This window comes from Miscanthus floridulus, chromosome 3 (assembly GCF_019320115.1).
Source record: "Miscanthus floridulus cultivar M001 chromosome 3, ASM1932011v1, whole genome shotgun sequence".
Taxonomy (NCBI): Eukaryota; Viridiplantae; Streptophyta; class Magnoliopsida; order Poales; family Poaceae; genus Miscanthus; species Miscanthus floridulus.
The window spans coordinates 118,952,023-118,973,310 of record NC_089582.1 but is presented as its reverse complement, the minus strand read 5'-3'; the positions used below and the strand labels follow the sequence as shown (position 1 = coordinate 118,973,310).

At 45.6% G+C, this 21,288-nt stretch overlaps 2 protein-coding genes across 2 annotated transcripts in view; one reads left to right on the top strand and one right to left on the bottom strand.

The window, feature by feature from the left end:
• LOC136544282 (uncharacterized) overlaps window positions 1-8,115 on the top strand; it is a 50,712-nt gene extending 42,597 nt beyond the window's left edge. The window contains exon 4 of the mRNA XM_066536499.1: window positions 7,961-8,115. Coding sequence (XP_066392596.1) covers window positions 7,961-8,115 — 155 coding nt within the window. The remainder of the gene's footprint in view (window positions 1-7,960) is intronic.
• A 10,359-nt stretch (window positions 8,116-18,474) lies between these two features.
• Window positions 18,475-20,995, bottom strand: LOC136546658 (thaumatin-like protein 1). Its single transcript, XM_066538623.1, has 3 exons — window positions 20,637-20,995; window positions 19,834-20,524; window positions 18,475-19,198 (listed from the first exon to the last, which is right to left on the bottom strand). The coding sequence occupies exons 1-3, from the start codon at window positions 20,710-20,712 to the stop codon at window positions 19,021-19,023; spliced, it is 945 nt and encodes a 314-aa protein (XP_066394720.1). The 5' UTR covers window positions 20,713-20,995; the 3' UTR covers window positions 18,475-19,020.
• Window positions 20,996-21,288: the final 293 nt, after the last annotated feature.

Here is a 21,288-nt window from a genome sequence, read left to right as displayed (position 1 = left end):
TTCCAAGGGATGTTAGCACTCACTAGGTCCTAATACAAATACATGGAGTTAATTCACCTAGTGGCACATAGATAACATCATTCACTTTGAGATCACCCCTCTTAATAGTACAGCTATCTATCCTAAATCCAATCACACCCTCTATGGTGTCTTGATTGGTGAAACGAAAATGGCCCTATCATATACCTTTGCCTTGAACCTATTTTGTTTTTCTCTTTCTTCTTTTTCAAGTTGGAGCACTTGATCTTTAATTTGTCCATCACCATGACCATCATCTAGCTCCACCACTTGGTGTGTACCAACCTATCTCATATACATCACTTAATGACAAAGGTTCGTACACTTAGGTTTCATCAATTAGCCAAAACAAAACTAGGAGTTTCGGCCATCTTCACTATCAAGCTTCTGGCAGAACCGCCGTGGGCCCTATTCTCTTCGGTACACGGTGACAGCCACACCACAAGCATGGTTAGTGTGATCTCGCAAGACTACAAGCCTTGCCAAGTACAAGCACGGTGCACTCAAGCACCTTTGATTAAGAGGTAAGAAAACCTCACTAAACACTAGGCCTAAACCTAGAGCAAGCGCATAAGTTGTGGTCTAACTAACCTAATCACTTTGCAAAGCACCTATGCTAATCACTATATATTTTGCTAAGCACTTTGGTGGCTAGAGCAACTAAAATTGAGTCTCAACTCAGGTAGAAATTCCTTGGTCTCTCACACCATCAATTTTGCCAGCCATGGGAGTATATATAAGCCCCCCAACCAAATAGAGTCATTGGTCCCCTTGGAGGGCTTTTCTACACACCTCCAGACCAGACTCTTGGTGGGTTCTAGACCATGCTTCCTTGGTCTAGTTCCCTCCAATGGTCACTGACACGTGACCATTTGAAGTTGATCGTTGCGTGCACTATGAGGCTAACAGTGGGGCCAAACCTCTAGATCGGACAGTCAATGGTCCTAAGCTCCAGATCGGACTCAGTCTCGAGCCATGCGTGCTCTCTAGAACATATCTAGACACCTCCAGACCAAGCTCATGGATGATCTGGACTGTCACTATTCATAGGGTCCGAAGCTCTCTAGAGCATACCCTAGCAACGAGACTGACACTATTGAAAGCCCTATTTTGGTTTTGGATAATTGATGAAACCCAAGTGTACTCACCTTTGTCATAAGTGTTATGTAAGATAGGTTGGTACACACCAAGTGTGGAGCTAGATGATGGAGTCCATGGTGATGGAGATGGACAAAGTGAAAATCAAGTGCTCCAACTTGGAAAAGAAGAAAGAGAAAAACAAAAATCCATGGAGATCAAGGCAAAGGTATTGATAGGATTTTTGTTTTGCCAATCAAGACACCACAAAGGGTGTGATTGGATTTAACATAGATTACCGTACTATGAAGCGGGGAAAATCATGGTTAAAACAGTTATCGAGTGCCACTAGGTGAGATTGATCTTGCATATGCATTAGGACCTAGTGAGCTAACAATTAACCATTTAAAATGCTTTATAAACTAAAAGACATGCATTATGGTGATACACTTTGTGGTTAGCAACTTGAAGCAAGGCTGAAGTGATTGGAGATGAAAAGGAGGTGTTTAAGGGCTCCAGACCCTAGGGCCTGGTTGGTACAGACCATCGGAGATGAGTCCAGAACCATACCATAGGGGTGTGGCACTATGTGCCTGCGTTTGGACCTAGGCACATAGGGGCAACCAGACCATTAGCGCTCAGTTCGGCTGGACCCCCTCGCCTACACGGCGGTTGGCGATGAACTAGACTCGGTCTAGACCATGGTCTGAACCAATGCCGACAGTCCAAAGAATTATTTGTCTCAAACAAAGACCAACCAAAATGAACCAGACCCTCTGGTCATTGGTCTGGACCTTGGGTTTGGACTTGGTCTGGTTGTTTTGGAGGCATTCTAGAGCTCTCTGGACGCGTTCGGCCCATGGTTGCGGTTGGTCTAGACCCTCAGTCTAGTTGCTCGGTCCAAAGCAACGTTGGAAGCCGTGGCGCGCGCTGATTCACCAAGAAGGGGAACCAGACCGGTGCTCTTTGGTCTGGACCAAGGGTTTGGACCTGGTCCAGAGTTCGGACGGTCCCTAACTGCATAATGGCTAGTGAACCCTTAGGGCTCTATAAATAGAACTTGGCTGGCTATAGCTCACTCCCTTGAACATTTTGATCATCCATACATCCTTATGAGCTAAGCTAAAGCCCTCCCACTAATTCTCTTGATTGATTTATCATCCAAGTGAGTTGGGAGTGATCCAAAGTGCATTTGCTTGAGTGATTGCATCTAGTGGCACTTGTGGATCGTTGAAGTTGTGGTTTCCTTGTTACTCTTGGTGTTTGCCGATACCTAGATGGTTTGGAGTGGGTTGTGGTGATTGGCATAAGTTGGTGATTATTAGTGGCCATCCCAATCGAGATTGTGAGGGGTTCTTCACCTTTCCCTGTGGTAGATCACAAAAGGTACTCTAGTGGATTGCTCGTGTTATTGAATACCCTTATTTGTGTAGGTTCTTGCGGTGCCCAAGTGTTGGGCTAGGTGTGGTGCCTATTAGCTCATGAACTACCAAGTGAACGGTCGACACAATGGGGACTAGCATACCGGCAAGCACGTGAACCTCGGGAGAAAATTGTGTGTCAGTTGTCTCCATGGATTTTACTTGGTATTCATTGATTGTCTCTTGCCACGATCGATATAACTCACTACCACTCTCTTGTATTTACATTCTTGTTTACTTATGTAGTGGTAGCTCTAGTTGAGTAGCTTAGTTAGTTGTAATTAGTTCCTAGCTAGCTCAACTAGTTTAGTGAGTAGAGACTTAGTCTTGTGTGTGGCATAGAGATCATAGTGAACTAGAACTGTGGTATAGGTGGTTTGCAACACATTGTAGAGCTAGAGCAAAAAGCTTTGCCTCTTAGTTGACTAACTAATTGCTCTAGTGATTTATAAAATTTTTTATTAGGCTATTCACCCCCCCTCGAGCTATTTGGACCTTTCAACTATTCACAATGTCTAGACTATCACTATTCATAGGGTACGAAGCTCCTAAACTGCTCCCATTGCTTCATTTCTTCGCGACCTTTGCGTCCGGCTTGGTTCCATTCTCCATGCTTAGACTTTGCTTTATATTTTAGGTCTTCCATTATGCTTCTAAGGTCTTGCTTAATGTTTTTATCATCGGATCATCTTATCGCCTTTGTCCAAGTCACGTTTGCACCGTATTAGACTACAAAATAATCACTCACAAATGCGTTAGTCCAATTTGGTCTTGTTGATCATCAAACACCAAAATCTTAAATTTAATGGGCCGTGGTCCATTTTCCTTACAAAGGCAAGCACAAAAGCAGGGGCAGGCACCCTCGAGGAGTGCCACCGAGCTCAATGAGTTGCCTAAGCTAGAACTATCGCAACCTCAGCAACGCCATGACAGTGAAAGAGCTTCACGAATTGGTGAGGTGTTTTGCTTCATCCGTGCTATGTGCTCAGGAGACCAAGTGCACAAGTAGCGTATGGAAAATTTAAAAACACCTTAGGTTTTGATCTTTCAATTGCTATAAGTAGTATAGGCCACAGTGGCGGTCTAGAGATTTTTTGGAATAATATGTGCGAGTGGAACTGTTACCATACTCATAGTATCACATTGATGTTATTCTTACAGAGGATGATAGAGAACCCTAGAGGTTTACATGTGTGTATGGGGAGGTGCAACTAAGCGAGCGACACAAGATGTGGAGTTTGCTTAAATTTATTAAATCATCATCCCCACTGCCATGGGTTTGCATTGGTGATTTTAATGAGTTTTACATCAATTAGAGCACATAGGCATTCAAGAAAGGAGCAGAGCTCAAATTGAGGGCTTCTGAGAGATGGTGGATGTATGTGGCCTCAATGACCTCGACATTGAGGGTAGTAGTTGGACCTTCAAAAAGAACGTGGTGGGAGGCTTGTACTTTCATGTCTGTTTGGACTGCGTTCTCACCACCACAGATTGGTGCAGCAGATTTTGTTAGGCAAAAGTTTAGCATCTAGCAACTGCTGCTTCAGACCATAGGCCGATTCTCTTAGAGTGGAGATCGGTGGCTCACCAGCAATGGCAGTGTAAATGGTTCATGTATGAACAAATGCAGGAGACACACCTAGATTTTTTAGGCATGCTAGTGGACTCCTAGCAATGAGAAGGCGAGGCCAAATCACTGAGAGAGCTATAGGAGAAGCTAAAAGGTGTGTCTAGGCACTTGTCTGATTGGGAGCGCATAACCTTTGGTCAAGTGCGACATGAGCTCTAGAAATTAAACAAGAAACTAGAGGAGATGCAGTCAGATCTAGGATGATTGGGCCCTTCCTAGCATGAACTGATGTTGGTTGAGTGAATTCAAGAGCTTAACCACAGTGAGGAAATTATGTGGAGGCAGGGATCTCGAGCCTTGTGGTTGATAGCTGGAGACAAGAACACCCGGTTCTTCCACCTGAGGGCGAGCGGGAGAAGAAGCAGAAATAAGATTTCACAACTAAGGAAGCCAGATGGGTAGTTTACCGAGGCTGATCTTGAGCTTTGTGCAATTGTCACCAATTTCTATAGCAATTTGTTTGCTTCTGAGGGATTGGATAATATGAAAGAGGTGCTATCCACTGCTCCAATTAAGGTAACAACTAAAATGAATAGGACCCTACTTTATCCCTACAAGGAGGGGGGAGCTAAAGGGTGCTTTGTTCCAAATGTTTTCGACAAAAGCACAAGGTCCCAATGGTTTTTCGGCGCACTTCTTTCAATGACATTGGGAGCTTTGTAGCAAGGAAGTTACAGCCATGGTGCTGAAGCTTCTTAATGGTGAGGAGGAGTGAAAGTGTAATCAAGCCCTAATTGTGGGTTTTGGTGATAATGACCACACAATTAGAGAACTAATGAGATTTATCGAGATGACAAGCAGGGAATTCATGTTCAAGAATGCTACACGAAATGGAGGAGCCCCCAATTACAAATGTAGATGGCTTCAAACTCAAAGAAGGTTTAAATTCTTTTATATTTTGAATTTGAGTATAGGAAAAGACGTAATATAAAGGGGGAAACAATGCTTAAGCTAATTTGTGCTACCAAGTGCTCAAACATACACATGCATCCTTAGATTCACAGCCAAGACAGTCTACACTTCACTTTTACCTTTGTTGTCTTGCGTGGTGCGGCACTGCCACACTTAAAGAGAGGCACTGCCGTAGTGCAGCACTGATTTCTCCAATCTAAGTTTCCATTCACTGATTTTGAACTGTGACTTGAAGTTGTCTGCAGGTGCGGTAGTGCCACTATTCTAGTCTGGTAGTGCCGTCCTCCAGAGGGGCAGTGTCGTAGGGTGAATTTGATAAAAGTTTGAGTGTTTATTTTGACAGGCCTATTCACCCCCTCTAGGCCAACTAGAGATCCTACAAGTGGTATCAGAGCAGGTTACCTCATATACGCTTCACCGTGTGAGGTATGGAGCCTAGAGGAGGAACTAGTGGTATGAAGCGGGTGGATGTCGACACGGACAAAAGCAAGCTGAGCATGTTGACAACAAGCAACACCATGCTACCACATCCTGAGGCTACCGATGCCGAAAGAGCTCTCAATGAGAATGAGAGAAGAAGAAGGAAGGAGGCAAGAAAGCTAAAAAGAGAAGCAAGAGAGAAGAAGGAACAACGGTTAGAGGACAAGAAGCAAAGAAAAGAAGAAAGAAGGCTCAAGCGAGAAGAAAGAAGAAAAAGAAGAGAAGCTAGGAAGAAGAAGAGAAGGCAACAAGTACATCATCAAGCATATCAAGTAGTTCCGAAGATGGAGATGATGATGAGTCATACCAAGTGTCGAAGGGGAACAAGAAGGAGAAGAAAGGAAAGGGCAAAGCCAACAACAATAAATATGCCACCATATCCTTTAACTATTCTTATATTCCTATGACTAACCATGATCGGAGGTCTTTCATCAATGTGCCCATGGGCAAGTTACCTCATTTCAATGGGACTAACTTTGCTAAGTGAAAGCACTTGATGAGGGCCTATCTTATAGGTCTTCACCCCGGCATTTGGGAGATTGTTTACAATGGATTTGAGCCATCGGTTGATCCCAAGAACCCAACACTAGAAGAGATGAGAATCATTCACCTCAATGGTCAAGCCATAAGTGTTTTGCTTAGTGCCTTGAATGGTGATGAGTACAATAGAATGATTGGAGTTGATGTTGCCAAGCAAATATGGGACACTTTACACCTAGCACATGAAGGGGTTGATAAAGTGAGAAAGGCAAGAATTGACTTGTTGATGTCAAAGCTCAACCGGTTTGTAATCTTGGATGGAGAGGGGCCACAAGAGATGTTTGATAGGTTGATGACAATGGTGGGCAAGATTAGAGGCTATGGTTGTGATGAGCTCGATGATCATAAAGTTGTCAAAATTATGTTGGAAGCTTATTCACCTAGAAATGAGACCATAGTCACTCTAATTAGAGACAAGAAGAAGTTTGAGTACTTCACACCAAATGATGTACTTGGGAGGATCTTGACCTTTGACATTCAAAGAGAAGAAGCAAATGAGAGGAATAAACTTAGAGAATTGCAAGCAAAGCTAGAGGGCATCAAGATCAAAGATGTAGCTCTCAAGGCCAACAAATCAAGCAAGCAAGGCTCTACAAGCAAGTCCAAGATCAACCAACAAGCTTCAACTAGCAAGCCCAAAGCAAGCAAGCAAGTTCAAGAAAGAGTAGAGACTATATCATCTTCAAGTGAAAGTGAAAATGATGATGATCAATATGAGAAGATTGATGATGTTGCTCTCTTTATGAAGAGGTTTCACAAGGGGCTAAAAAGCAAGGCTATAAGGTAGTGAAGAGAAACTTTCCAAACAAGAAAAAGAGGACATGCTACAATTGTGGTAGTACCGATCACTTCATTGCCAATTGTCCATATGAGATCAAGGACAACAAATACAAGAAAGAGGACAAGGCCGACCGGAGGAAGAGCAAGAAGAACATGGGAGAGGCTCACATTGGGCATGAATGGGACTCAACTAAAGAGAGCACGAGTGAAGAGGATGAGAAGATTACAACCGTTGCCATTCACAAGTCATCCCCTACACCAAGGCTCTTCAACAACATGTCCGATGATGACTACTACTCCTCTCACATTTGTCTCTTGGCAAAGTGTGAGAAGGTAAAATCTAAATCAAAGGCCAAATCTCCTCCACCTCCTAGTGATATCTCTGTAGTGATATTAGTGATAGCTCTAGTGATGATGAATCTAGTGATAAAGAAATAAACAAGATAACTTAAAATTTGGATGGAAAGACCAAATTATTCATCACTAAGCTAATGGAGGATCTAGAGAGTGTTCAAGCCGAGCTAGAATCTAGAGAAGAGACTCTTATCCAACAAGAGGATCTCTACATTACTAACAAAGAAGCTCTTGCATTAGAGAAAAGTGAGGTAGAATCCTTGCACAAGACCTTGATCAAAGAGCAAGAGGGCCATGATATCACAAAGAAAGCAAATAAAGCTCTCAAGAAAAAAGTATTGTGACTTGGATGAAAAGCACAAAGAACTTGAGATGCAATATGGCATTCTTTGGGACAGCAACTCACATCTCTCTAAGGCAAAAGAAACCTCTACTTCCTCCACTTGTCAAGGTCGCGGAAAATATTTTAATCTTGATTTGAATGCCTATTCTACTAACCTTGTAAACATGGAGGCTATGAGAAAGGAGATTGCTAGGCTCAATGAAATCATTGGAAAAGGGTGGATGAGTGTGACCCAATTCAATGACAAGAAGAATGATGAATCAAAAGGGCCGCAATTTAAGCAAGGAAGGCATCCCTCAATCAAGCATGGGCTTGGCCACACAAAAGGAGCCAAGACAAATGGAAGAAGGATAGTGAATGGCTATGAGTGTGTGCAGTTTGAGAGGAATGACAAAATTGGTATAGATCAGCCTGCACAGATCGTGGCACTGCCGCACAGCAGTAGTGCCACAGTGAAGGGCGGTAGTGGCGCGCTCTGCAAAAATGGGAAGGCTACCAATTCTGTTCTTGATCAAACTAAGCCCAAGAAGAAGGTGTTCCAGCAGAAACATGTTTTCTAGAAGCCTAAGGAATCAATGTGGGGCAACAAGAACAAGAATACATATCAACCAAAGACCTATGCATCTCGACAAAGCTTGACATTATGTTTTGTTTTGAAGAACAACAGTAGTGGAAAAGTGGTTGCCAAATATGTTGGAAAGGAAACCAACATATATAGGAATACTTCTATTTGGGTTCCTAAGTTTCTTGTGACTAACATGCAATGCTCCAAGTCAAATTGGGGACCTAAACCTAGCAACTAAACTTATTTTGTAGGCATACTCCTCCGGTGGATCAAGTTGGGTGCTTAATAGCGGATGTACAAATCACATGACCGGAGAAAGGAGTATGTTCTCATCATATTCCCTGATGATGCACTCAAATGAAAATATTGTCTTTGGAGACAATTCAAAGGGGGATGTGATTGGTCTCGGTAAAGTTGCTATAATCCTTGAGCATTTAATTACAAATGTATTACATGTTGATTCATTAAGTTACAACTTGTTGTCCGTTTCTCAATTGTGTGAGATGGGCTACAATTGTCTCTTTATGGATAAGGGTATGGAAGTCTTTAGAAGGGAGGATTCCTCTATTATCTTTATGGGTCGATTAAAGAACAAGCTTTACTTAGTTGATTTCAATAAAAGTAAAGCTAAGTTTGAGACTTATTTAGTGGCAAAATCTAGCATGGGTTGGCTTTGGCATCGCCGACTAGCTTATGTTGGGATGAGGAACTTGACCAAACTTCTAAAAGATGAACACGTCCTTGGACTAACAAATGTTCACTTTGAGAAAGATAGAATTTGTAGTGCTTGTCAAGCCGGAAAGCAAGTTGGCGTACCTCACCCACCAAAGACCATCATGACCACCAAGCAATCATTGGAGCTAATACATATGGATCTCTTTGGACCAGTCGCCTACCTAAGTATCGGGGATAACAAATATGGTCTTGTTATTGTTGATGACTATTCCTGTTTCACTTGGGTATTTTTCTTACATGACAAGTACCAAGTTCAAGAGAAGGTGAAGATATTTGTTAGAAGAGCTCAAAAGGAGTTCAAGAGATGATGTCTATTGGGACACCATCCAAGAGGATGAGGAGTGAGTGTTGGTCTTTCTTCTTTTCTTCTCTTTTTGGTGCTTTATGCCAAAGGGGGAGAAAATTAGAGGGGTCAATAACTTTTTCGACGCCATGGAGAGGAGGTTGCTGCAGCTAGAGTCATGTTCGTATCCGTTTAGAGTAGTCTTCGTCAGGTGAGAGTTTGAGAGTCCATTAGAAACTCTATTTATGTAGAGAGAATTCCTTATTTGACATCAGACAAATGACCTGTTCCTTTCTTGGCCCTCAAAAAAATTCCGTTCCCTATTTGACATCGAGTTCAACTTTTGTTCCTTATACGACACTCCGTTGGGTTTGACATCCGTGAACCATTAACTGCCACATGAAAAGACAATTTTGCCCCTATGGGCCCCACCTCCCTCCTCTCCTCCCTTTCTTCCCCACATACAGTCATGGCCACGCCGCTCCCCGCCCTCGACGAGCTCGCCCCGGCCATGGCCGCGACGGCCCTCAACGAGTTCTCCCCGGCCATAGCCGCGATGGCCCCCGACGTGCTCGCCCCGGCCTGCCGCGCACTGTCCTCCTCGAGGTCATGCCCTCCCTCCCGACCTCGCGCTCCGTCCCGCCATGGCAGCGTGGGAGCTCGGGCCGCCGCGCCGCGCCGCAATTTGGTGGAGCCGGCGCGCCGCCCTCAGCCAGCCCCGCGCCAGCCACCGGCGCGCGAGAGCTCCCCGCATGAACTCCTCGCGGGAGGGAGCCATGGCTGCACCAGCCACGCGAGCTCCGACCGCGCTCGCATCCTGCGCCGCGAGAGCCCATCCTAAACTGCGCCATGGCTGGTGCCGACCTTCGCCTGAGCTCCTCCCCTCCATGGCCGGCGCCGACCTCCGCCTGAGCTCCTCCCCGCCATGACCTCCGTCGACCTCAGCCCGAGCTCCTCCGCCAGCGAGCAGTGCTGCCCTCCCCTGCCTCATCCACCAACAAGCCGCGTTGCCCTCCCCTGCCTCCTCCATCAGCGAGCAGCGCCGCCACTCCCTGCATCCTCCACCAGCGAACGGCACTGCCATCCCTTGCCTCCTCCGCCAGAAAGGGAAGAGAGGAGGGAGAAGGTGGTGGGGCCCACAGGGGCAAAATCGTTTTTTCACGTGGCAGTTAACGGTTCACGGATGTCAAACCCAACGGAGTGTCGTATAAGGAATGAAAGTTGAACTCGGTGTCAAATAGGGAACGAAAATTTTTTGAGGGCCAAAAAAGGAACGGGTCATTTGTCTGGTGTCAAATAAGGAATTCTCTCATTTATGTAATAATGCTACTTAAGTACTTTATATATGTGTGGGATATGGACATATATTAATCTATGTTGTTGCTTGTGATACAATTGTGCTAGAATGTATATCTTTATATGTATTACATGATGTGTGGTGTCTGTTCTAATCTGTGTTGTTATAGCAAATGCGGTAGAGCCACACTCTGGTGCGGTAGTGTCGCACCCAGCTGCAAACAGCAAACCATGTTATGCATAAATTGTTATTTACATCATGTTTTACATACCTGACATAGTATGCAGCACCCCATAGGAGCATGGATGTAGGGGGAGCCCCATCACTTTCACTAAAATGTGAATCTTGGCTTCTTATGCTAATTTGAGAATTCAATTCTCTATTCACATACTTAGGGGGAGGCTCTACACCCATGGCTCGAAAATCTCAGTATTTATTTCATATCTTTTATAAGCTCTAATTGGGTTGTCATCAATCACAAAAAATGGGGAGATTGAAAGTGCAATCAAGCCCTAATTGTGGGTTTTGGTGATAATGACCACGCAATCAGAGAACTAATGAGATTTATCGAGATGATAAGCAGAGAATTCATGTTCGAGGATGCTACATGAAACAGAGGAGCCCCAATTATAAATGTAGATGACTTTAAACTCAAAGGAGGTTTAAATTCTTTTATATTTTGAATTTAAGTATAGAAAATGCTACATGAAACAGAGGAGCCCCAATTATAAATGTAGATGACTTTAAACTCAAAGGAGGTTTAAATTCTTTTATATTTTGAATTTAAGTATAGAAAAAGTCATACTATAAAGAGGGACACAATGCTTAACCTAATATATGCTACCAAGTGCTCAAACATACACATGCATCCTCAGATTCACAGGCAAGACAGTCTACACTTCACTCTTACCCTTGTTGTCTTGCGTGGTGTGACACTGTCGCACTTAAAGAGAGGCACTGCCACGACTTAAGTGACTATTGGGGGCTGGAGGGTATTTATACCCTTCCCCTTCCTCCCCAACGGCTCTCTACCTCTTCTTCCTCACTCTAGCTCGTCCAAAACAGAAAGGAGCCTCTTTCTCTCTCCCTCCATTGTTGACCTTGAGCCCTCAAGCAAATCCATTGATTTCCCCATCAATCCTTGAGAGAAAAGGGTCCAAAACTCGATTAGAGAGCAGCTCCATTGATTCCCCAACTCAAAAGAGCACTTGGTTCATGTTTTGGCCGGTGGTTGTGTTTGTTACTCTTAGAGCTTGGTTCCTAGCCGGCTAGAGCGTTGCTTATGGAGCTTGCCAACTTGTGTGGCAGTCACAGGAGGTTTGTAACCAGCTCTTGAAGCAAGTAAACTCACCCCTCATCCCAAGAGTTAGGTCTCTTGACTTGAGAACGAGGAAGGGTTGAAAAGCCCTAAGCCTTAGTGGCTAACCTCAACAACATAGAGGTAGGCAAGCCTTGGTGGTGAGCCGAACCATGGGATAAATCATTATGTCACTTGTGCTTGATTTACATTACTTGCATTTCATATTGTTGGTTGAGGTGATTTCTAGGGTTTCTAGTCGATCTACTTGTGTGGGGTGTTCCTACTCATTCTAGGTCTTGATCTATGACCATCATACCTGCAGTAAGCTGAGAAATTTCTCTGATCTAAGTTTCCATTTACTGATTTTGAACTATGACTCAAAGTTGTCTATAGGTGCGGCAGTGCCGCTGTTTTGGTCCAGCAGTGTCGTCCTCTAAAGCGGCAGTGCCGCAGGGTGAATTTGATAAAAGTTTGAGTATTTGTTTTGATAGGCCTATTCACCCCTCCTCTAGGCCAACTAGAGATCCTACAAGAAGCCAATGAGCATCAACAAAACTCTGATCGTTCTGATCCCAAAAGTGGCTAGTCCGGAGGAAATTGGTCTATTTTGACCCATTAGCATGTGCAATGTTATATATAAATTGTATCTAAGGTGTTGGCGAATAGGTTGAAGATTTTTTTGTCTAGAATTATTTCTGAGGAGCAATCGGCCTTTGTCCCTAGTCACCTCATCACGGACAATATCATCTCCGCTTATGAGTGCGTACATTTTATGAAGCGAAAACGAGCAAGTAATCTAAGATGTTGTGCTCTGAAGCTGGACATGAGGAAGGCATATGATCGAGTTGAATAGGAGTATCTCGATATGATAATGTGCCAGCTTGGTTTCCATCATCATTGGGTGGACACAATCATGAGGTTTGTCAGGTTAGTTTCATTTTTAGTTCTACTTAACATTGACAAACTTGAAAGTTTTAGTCCGACACTCGGCATATGACAAGGAGATCCAATTTCTTCCTACTTGTTCCTTCTAGTAGCAGAGAACCTCTCATGCCTATTAAAATCAAGAATTCCGTCATTAGTGCTCGAGTGTATTACGATGGCACCGTCGGCTTTGATGGTGAGCCACCTTCTCTTTGTAGATGATAGCCTACTGTTTTTTGAGCAAATCGGGAGAATTCTTTGTTGATGAAATGGGTCTTACAATCGTGTTGCTCAGCATCGGGACAAAGGATCAATATGGAGAAATCATCCATACACTTTGCAAAAGGCGTCAGGCAGCAAATATGTCATGTTATCAAGAACGAGTTGGAGGTTTATAATGAGGCTTTGAGTGAAAATATCTTGGTATGTCTTCACACATTAGGACTGCTACAAACAGTGCCTTTAAATATTTGAAGGGCCGGGTGTGGAGCAGGGTTGAGGGAAATATTTGAAGGACTAGGTGTGGAGCAGGGTTGAGGGATGGCTGGAATAGTACATGCTTGTCTATGGGCGGGAAGGAGATCTTAATAAAAGGAGTGGCAAAGGCTGTTCCATCCTATTCTGTCTTGTTTCAGACTACCAAAGGGTCTTTGCGAGCATTTGACCAGCTTGATGAGGAATTTTTGGTGGGGCTATAAGTATAGCGAGAGAAAGACATCTTGGGTGGCCTAGGACCAGATGATCAAGCCTAAATCTATTAGTGTCCTGGGCTTTTGAGACATGGAGCTAGTTATTCTAGCTTGGCTAGCGAAGCAAGCTTGGAGAATATTACAAGAATCGAACTCCCTGAGTGCTAGGGTTCTAAAAGTTGTTTACTATCTAGGGAGGTAGGATTTTTTGGAGGCCAATCGTGGTTCCTTCCCGTCGCATATATGGAGGTCCATTGCTGATGGACACAAAGTGCTAAAGGAGGGCTTGATAAAACGCATAGGCACAGGAGAAAAGACGGCAATCTGGATGACGAATTGGCTACCATCAGAAAATTTGTGATACCCTATCAGGTTGGCTAAACCAAACCCACCCTAGTTCATCAGTGAACTAATCAATCAAGATGAAGCGGCATAGAAAAGTGACATGCTAGAGGGCAGGAGGATTGCTAATATCCCTCTACGTACGAGAAGGCAGGAGGATTTATGGGCTTGGCACTTTGACAAATGGGGCAACTTCTATCGGTATGCTCGGTGTATTATATGTTGGTTCATCGATGCGGCCATGAGGAATAATGCAGATCGGTCAGATCATCGAGCCGATGTGAGGGAATGAATGTCATTGTGGAAGGTGAAAGCTTCCTCGAAAATCCACATTTTTCTCTAGAGATTAGCAAAGCACTAGCTACCGACCGGAGACGTACTTCACCATAGGAAGATGGCACAATGCAGCACCTACTTGAAAGGTCCTAAATGGCTAGAGGGGGGTGAATAGCCTATAAAAAATCTCTACAAATACACTAGACCAAATGGTTAGTAACCTAAATGGTGAAATACAATGTTGCTCTAGTTCTACAAGGGTTGCAAGCTACCTATACCACAATTCTAGTTCTTTATAATCTTTAAGCACACCAACAAGGCTAAGTTGCTATTCTACTCTAGTTGAGCTAACTACAAAGATAAACAACTAACAAACTACCTCTACTCAAGCTACACCAAGTATGTAATAAAATAATACAAGAGAGAGTGAGGTGATTATACCACCGTGGCAAGAGAGATGATCAATCAATCAATGAAATCCAAGTGAATACCAAGGGACAAACGACACACAATTTTTATCCTGAGGTTCACGTGCTTATCGGCACGCTAGTCCCCGTTGTGTCGACTGTTCACTTGGTGGTTCATGAGCTAATTGGCACCACGCCAAGCCCTTCACTAGGGCGCTGCAAGAACCTACTCAAAGTGAGGGTAACTCAATGACACGAGCAATCCACTGGAGTATCTTTTGGCTCTCCGTCGGGAAAAGGTCAAGAACCCCTCACAATCACGATCGGGATGACCATGAACAAGCTCCAACTCATGCCAATCACCACAAGCTGCTCCAAGCCATCTAAGTGGCGCCAACCACCAAGAGTAACAAGAAAACCGTAGCTCAAACAATCCCCAAGTGCCACTAGATGCAATTACTCAAGCAAATGCACTTCGGATCACTCCAAATCTCACTATGATGATGAATCAAGAGAGGAGATGAGTGGGAGGTGTTTGCTTTAGTTCACAAGATGTATCACTGATGAAAATGTGTAAGAGAGTGAGCTTGAGCCAGCCCTCTTCTATTTATAGAGCTACACAAGCTCCACTAACCGTTATGCTCTCAGGACCTCTGGACCCTAGGTTCGGACCACCTACAAGGAAGGTCTGGTTCACAGATGAGTGCCACCTGTCCCTTCGTTCAACCGCGGACATTGGATCTCAACGGTAACAACACTTGCGCCACTCAAGGGACCAGACCGGACTTAGCCGGGAGGGCCCGGTCCCCTTCACGCGCGCACACAGATACTGACTCTGAACCGGACTCAGATCACGCCATCTGGACTGACACTCCACAAGGTCCGGATGCGTCCAGTAAGCATTCAGAGGCCACAATTGCCTCTGGACTCGGTCCGCCCGAGGCGATCGGACCCCAACAATGCAGGTTCGGACCACCTGGACGCGCCACATCATCCCTTGCCTTGTGCGCCCATTCGACCGGACTCTCTGACCAGGGTCCAGAGTCACCTAGCCACGGACCTGTAGCAGCTGAGCCACGACCAGACTCAGTGCGCTACGTCCGGTAGCGCTCAAGCGTCGGGTCTAGTCCAGCCAAGGTGACTGGCCGAGTCTAAGGAAGAGTGGCCGGACTCTGCCCCCTAGGTCTGGTCCAACCGTGACTCAAGGTTCAGTCCCTCTCCTCACCTCCTTTTCATTTTCTAACACTTCACCATTTCCACCCTTGCCTCCAAGTTGCTAACCACAAAGTGTACAACCCATGTGCACACGTGTTTGCATTTTTCAAACAATTTTTCAAGGGTTAAAAGATAGCACACTAGGTCCTAATGCATATGCATGATCAACTTCACCTAGCAGCACTTCGACAACCATTTTAACCAAGATTTTCCCTCTTAATAGTATGGCTATCGATCCTAAATACACTCACACCCTCTATGGTGTCTTGAGTGCCAAAACAAAATCCTATTTATACCTTTGTCTTGGTCTCCATAGGATTTTTGTTTTCCCTTTCTTCTTTTCCAAGTTGGAGCTTGATCACCATCATCACATGTCCATTATCATCTCCATGGACTTCATCACTTGCTCCATTACTTGGTATGTACCAATCTTGCTCACATCAACACTCATGACAAAGGTTAATACTTAGGTTTCATCGATTAGCCAAAAACCAAACTAGGGCTTTAATTGCTTCTTTTGTGGAACGGAGGACTCGTGGAGACACTCTCTGCTAGAATGTAATATGGCGAGATGCATTTGGGCGCTCAAGAAGGAAGGGACAGTGGAGCTCCTGAGTGGATTTTTGGAGAATGATGCTAAGTCTTGGCTGGCTATCATGACAGAGATCTTACCACAAGAAGACGTCGTTAGAGTGGCAATCATGTTGTGGGCTATTTGGTATGCACGGCGGAAGGCGATTCATGAGAATGTATATCAAAGTTCTCTATCGACGCATTATTTTGTGGATAAGCTTGTGTCAAAATTAGGAGAGGAGGCGCATGTACAGTGGCCACAGGATCGTGTGCGCGAACGACGGCTGGCATGGATCGCACCCCTCACAGGTGTCATTCAAATCAATGTTGATGCAGCTTTGTCCAAGAATGTATCTATGGCATCGGCGGCAGCAATAGCGAGAGACGAGGATGTGCGTTTTATGGGTGCCTCGGTGTTCATCCTTCGGATCAGGTGATGGAGTCCATCGCGTGCAGAGAAGGGATGGCTCTAGCTTCAGACTTACGAGCTGATAGTATCAGATTGGCTAGTTACTGTCTGAATGTGGTAAAGAGCACCCGACAAGGTGGTCTCGGTGTCTACGGATAGATTATCCGGAGGATCAATGTGAGGAAGACAACATTTAGTAGTGTCGAGTCTGTACATCAGCATAGGGACTCAAACACCGGTGCTCATAGAATAGCTTGTAGCTCGATCCATGCCAAGGTAGGGGGCAGCATGTGGTTCTTGAATCCACCTGATGGTGTATGTAATATGTACAATGCTCCTATTTAAATAAAGAGGTGGTGTTGCTAAAAACAGTAGCCCCTTAACTATTGGTTGTATGGTACAACATGACCTAATAGATCTCGTACTAGATGAGATGCAAAAAGAACTCGAACTCTAGTCACGAGGATCGCCCCTCGCAACCTACGCGTGTGCGTCTCATTAAAAACTCCATCCGAAAAACCCCGTGGAAAAAAAGCATCACCTGATATATGTGTAATATGTACAATCCTCCTGGTTAAATAAAGAGGTGGTGTTGCTAAAAAAACAGTTGCCCCATAACTATTGGGTCGTATAATACAACATGACCTAATAGAGCTCGTACTAGACAAAGATGCAAAAAAAAACTCGAACTCTAGTCATGAGGATCACCCTTCGCAACCTACGCGCAGGGGCGGATCCAGCATCGGGGCGGGGTGGGCTCGAGCCCCCACTACCGCTGCTCGGACCATAGAGCCCCTTCTAAGCCCCTCCTACAAATTTGCACCTATTCAAGCTTGGAAGAAGAGGCTAAAGATGAAAGATTATGAGATAAGTGGCTCCTAGCGTGTGCATCTCATTAAAAACTCCATCCAAAAAACCCTATAAAAAAGAGCATGAAAAAAGAGCATGCACACGACTCTAGTCTATAAAGCGCATGATCACGTTCAGTCGAGAGGATCACCATCTACCCTACCCGGGTCGTTATCCACTGGGTTCACAGTTCTGAATGATGGAGACTCCTGTTCTGAATTTATCGTCCACGAATACTGCGGGGTAAGGTGGTTACTTTGTAATGGATTACTTTTTTTTCGTTTTTCTCTCTTTATTAAAAAATATGAAGCTCTTTTGTGTGTTCCAGAACAGAAAGTTTGTCGTATTGTTTAGAATCCAACGGTATTTGTTGTAGCTTAGGTTGTCCTCCCTCTTTGCAACTTTCAGTTCAAGCAAAATCCGTTGTGTACTCATCTTGTACCTTCTTAATGAGAACTCGACCAGGATTAAACTGTTTCACCCGGTTTTGGATCCTCTTTTCTAAACTTTAGAGCAAAGCTCCAAACATATGTTCTAAAGTTAGCTCTAAACTTTAGCCCACATCAAATTAGAGCTTTAGACCTCAAAAGTGAGCTAAAGTGCTCTAAAATTTTTAGAGCTCTAAAGTTTAGAGGAGGAGATCCAAACAGCTCCTTACTTATGCTGTCAGTATTATGTGAAAAAATGGTTATTAGTGGGCCATCTCTCATTTCTTTGAGGTTTATGAGCATGCAATTATTCACCCTTTTTTTTCAATCCGATGCCATATCTCTGTGGGCCATCCGAATAATCTGCGGCCGTTTTTTCCTGTTGACTCCCCATATATGTAATGAATCGTGGTGATCACCCTAATAACATTATCGATCAAGTCTCACTCCTTTTTAAAGAGATTCTGTGTTTGAAAACATGAAAATCCTGGTTGTCACACTGATACGGTGCTACCTCACTCTTGGTATTGGAAGTAAAGCATAAGAAGTGAGCCAAACAAATGCCAAGGAATGTCAAAAGGAATTGCCGTCGTTCATATCTCAAACTTTCAGGAAGGTAAGTAAAACACAAAATCATGACGATAGAACGTGCTGAATATTTACTACTATAGCTCTTAGCATACTGCATGTGACAAGAAAGATTACAAAAAGAAGTAAAAAAAACAATGTATACACAAAAAGGAACTTGAGTGACGTGTTTTGCTGAGACTGACTGATGGGAAAATAAATGAATGCAGAGCGTTCTTGTTGACCGACCGGATCACGGTAGCACACTAGCGCTAGATAGGGATGTAAGTGGACCAGCTCAGGGACCCGTACATCGTATAGGCTTAATTTTGTGGGTTGTTCATGGCAACGCACACAAAATTGAATCTATATGCGGGTTTTCGTGGGCTAGCCGCTTGCATCTCTAGCGCTAGAACTAGAAGCTATAACCGCCATCTTGCCAACAAACAACCTCTCTATCCACAATGCAAAAGGCTGAAGAATATATGCTTCGCCGTCCTCATCCTAGCTGCTCCAATCAATCGTGTTTTTAAATCCGAAAGCAACAACTCCGGCCGCTCCCGCTGCCGATCAAAGAGCCGCCGTCTTGCCACGCAATCCATCCGGTCATCCAACAAGCAAGACAACGACTGCGGCCGCTGCTAATGCGGCCTGGAGGAGCAACGACGCCGCCGCCGTCGACGTCGCGGCATCCATCTCGCCGGTGGCCAGGCTGGCCAGCCACGAGTCGCCATCGAGCTGCACGTCCTTGGGCGTCGGCAAGGGATCCTTGGTCGCCTTCTGGCTGCACAACAGAAATGTCGGGCCACCATGCATGGCTCTGATCAGAACGATTCAGTTCAATCATGTCTAGTAGAGTAGCATTCTCATAAACAAAACACAGATCAGTCAGCAGTGACTGAGATTCCAAGCTTTTCTCGCGCTATCCATGGCTTGCTGTGCCATTGCCAACTAGGCAGGGGCAGCTTTTAACTCAACCGCCACTAGCGAGGCGACCGGTGACCATACAAGGTGGGCAAGGAACAAAGGCGGTGGCAGCAAAAGATGCAAGGCGAACAATTTAAAGCGCCTCCTTTCTCCATCCCAGTTTGATGCTTCTTCTTTTTTTGTCAAAAAAAATGTATTTTTCTAAGCAATCCGGGAGATGCTCATATCATACTCTCCGGCCATTATGTCCGTCAGTGTCAGTGTCAGTGTCACTGTGTCAGCTACTATGAGCTTGTGCCACGCACGCCATAAATATCCCCATTGCAAAACAAAACTCCCCTCAAAAGTCAAAACTGTTGTTGCGTCAAGTATTTGAATTTCCAGCTGGGATTCGGTAGATAATAGGCATTTGGCTAGAAAGGTTTCGTTGTGCAGCGAAACTGAAACCAAAACCAAAAGGATTGGAGTCGGTGCACACGCAAAGAAGGCTACCTGTTGGGCGTGCCGGCGCGAGGCGGGCAGAAGGTGATGGAGTAGTCGGTGCCGGTGCAGGTGAAGGTGGAGGTGGCGTCGTCGTAGGCGTAGCTGTAGGAGCGCGGGCACGCCGCCTTGAACATCTGCGAGTACACCGAGGGGCGGCACGTGTCCGGGTTGCCGAACTGGCCGCTGCAGCAGTACTCGGGCGTACCGAACGCCTCGCACGCACTGCGGCAGGCCTGCGCCTGCCCGCCGCCGGCGCGGAGCTCCGCGGGGCACCGCTCGTTGAGGTCCACCAGGCAGCCCGTGATGGAGCAGCCCGGCGCCGCCGCCTCCACCACCATGGGCAGGTTGTAGCCGTCCACCAGGCTCACGTCGTAGTAGTCCTTGCTGCCGCCGCCGCCCAGCGTGAACTCCGCCAGCGTCGCCGGCGGGGCCGCGCCCCTGCCGCGGCACTCCACCTCGCCCGACCCGCAGTCCCCCGTGGCGCACGCGCCCTTGCCCGACGCGGCGTCGAACGCGCACCCCGTGCGCGCCCAGAACCGGCCCGACCACCCCGACGGCGCCGTCAGCGACCGCGTCTCGCCGGGCCCCAGCTCGAACCCCGTCGTCTGCAGCGCCGAGCTCCCGGAGTTGGCCAGCACCCCCGGCCACACCGTGCCGCCGCACCGGTTGGTGAACGTGAACGTGATCCCGCCCACCGCCCCTGCATAAGCATGCATGCGCAAACCATGCATCCGTACGTAAGCCAGCGATCGATATGACTCAAAGCTCAAACTCAGCAAGAAAGAACAATCCACCATTGCCAATTACAGTACCTTGACAGAATGATAGAATCACGAATGACAGACTAATAATAGCTGAAGCCGCCGAACTCATCGTCAAAGAAGCCATAGCCGAACTCGAACCCAATTTGCACCAACAACAAATTTATTAAATGTATGTATGTGTCAAACAAGGAATATGAGGAGCTGGAGGAAGAAGGAACTGGCCACTACCACCAGCACGAGGTCGTGCAGAGTGGAATCGGCCCTAGTGGTAGCGGAGGGTTGGTTAGCTCGTGCACTTGTGTGTAGGCTCACCCTCATCGCACACCTGGGCATTTATAGATCACGATGACGTCATCGACCCACGGCACTGCGAGCTCCTTTTGACGGTCCTCAATCCTCATGGGCGAGCAATATGATATGATGCATCCATCGGAGGCCTCGCAGACTGTTTTTTTATAGCGCCCGGACGTCCGCCCCGACAGGGAATGAGCTCCTAGCGTATCGGGCTCAAGTGGCCCGCGTCGTCCGGGATGTCGCCGCGCCGTCAGGCTCTTTCCCACGTGTATCCTACGTTAATACTATCTACTTTTCAAATATATAGACAGTTACAATATAAAAAACAGATGAAACACTTGATACAAGCGTAAACACTTGCAAAAACGCTTAAAAATATTTGAAAACCACTGCAAACATATGTAGT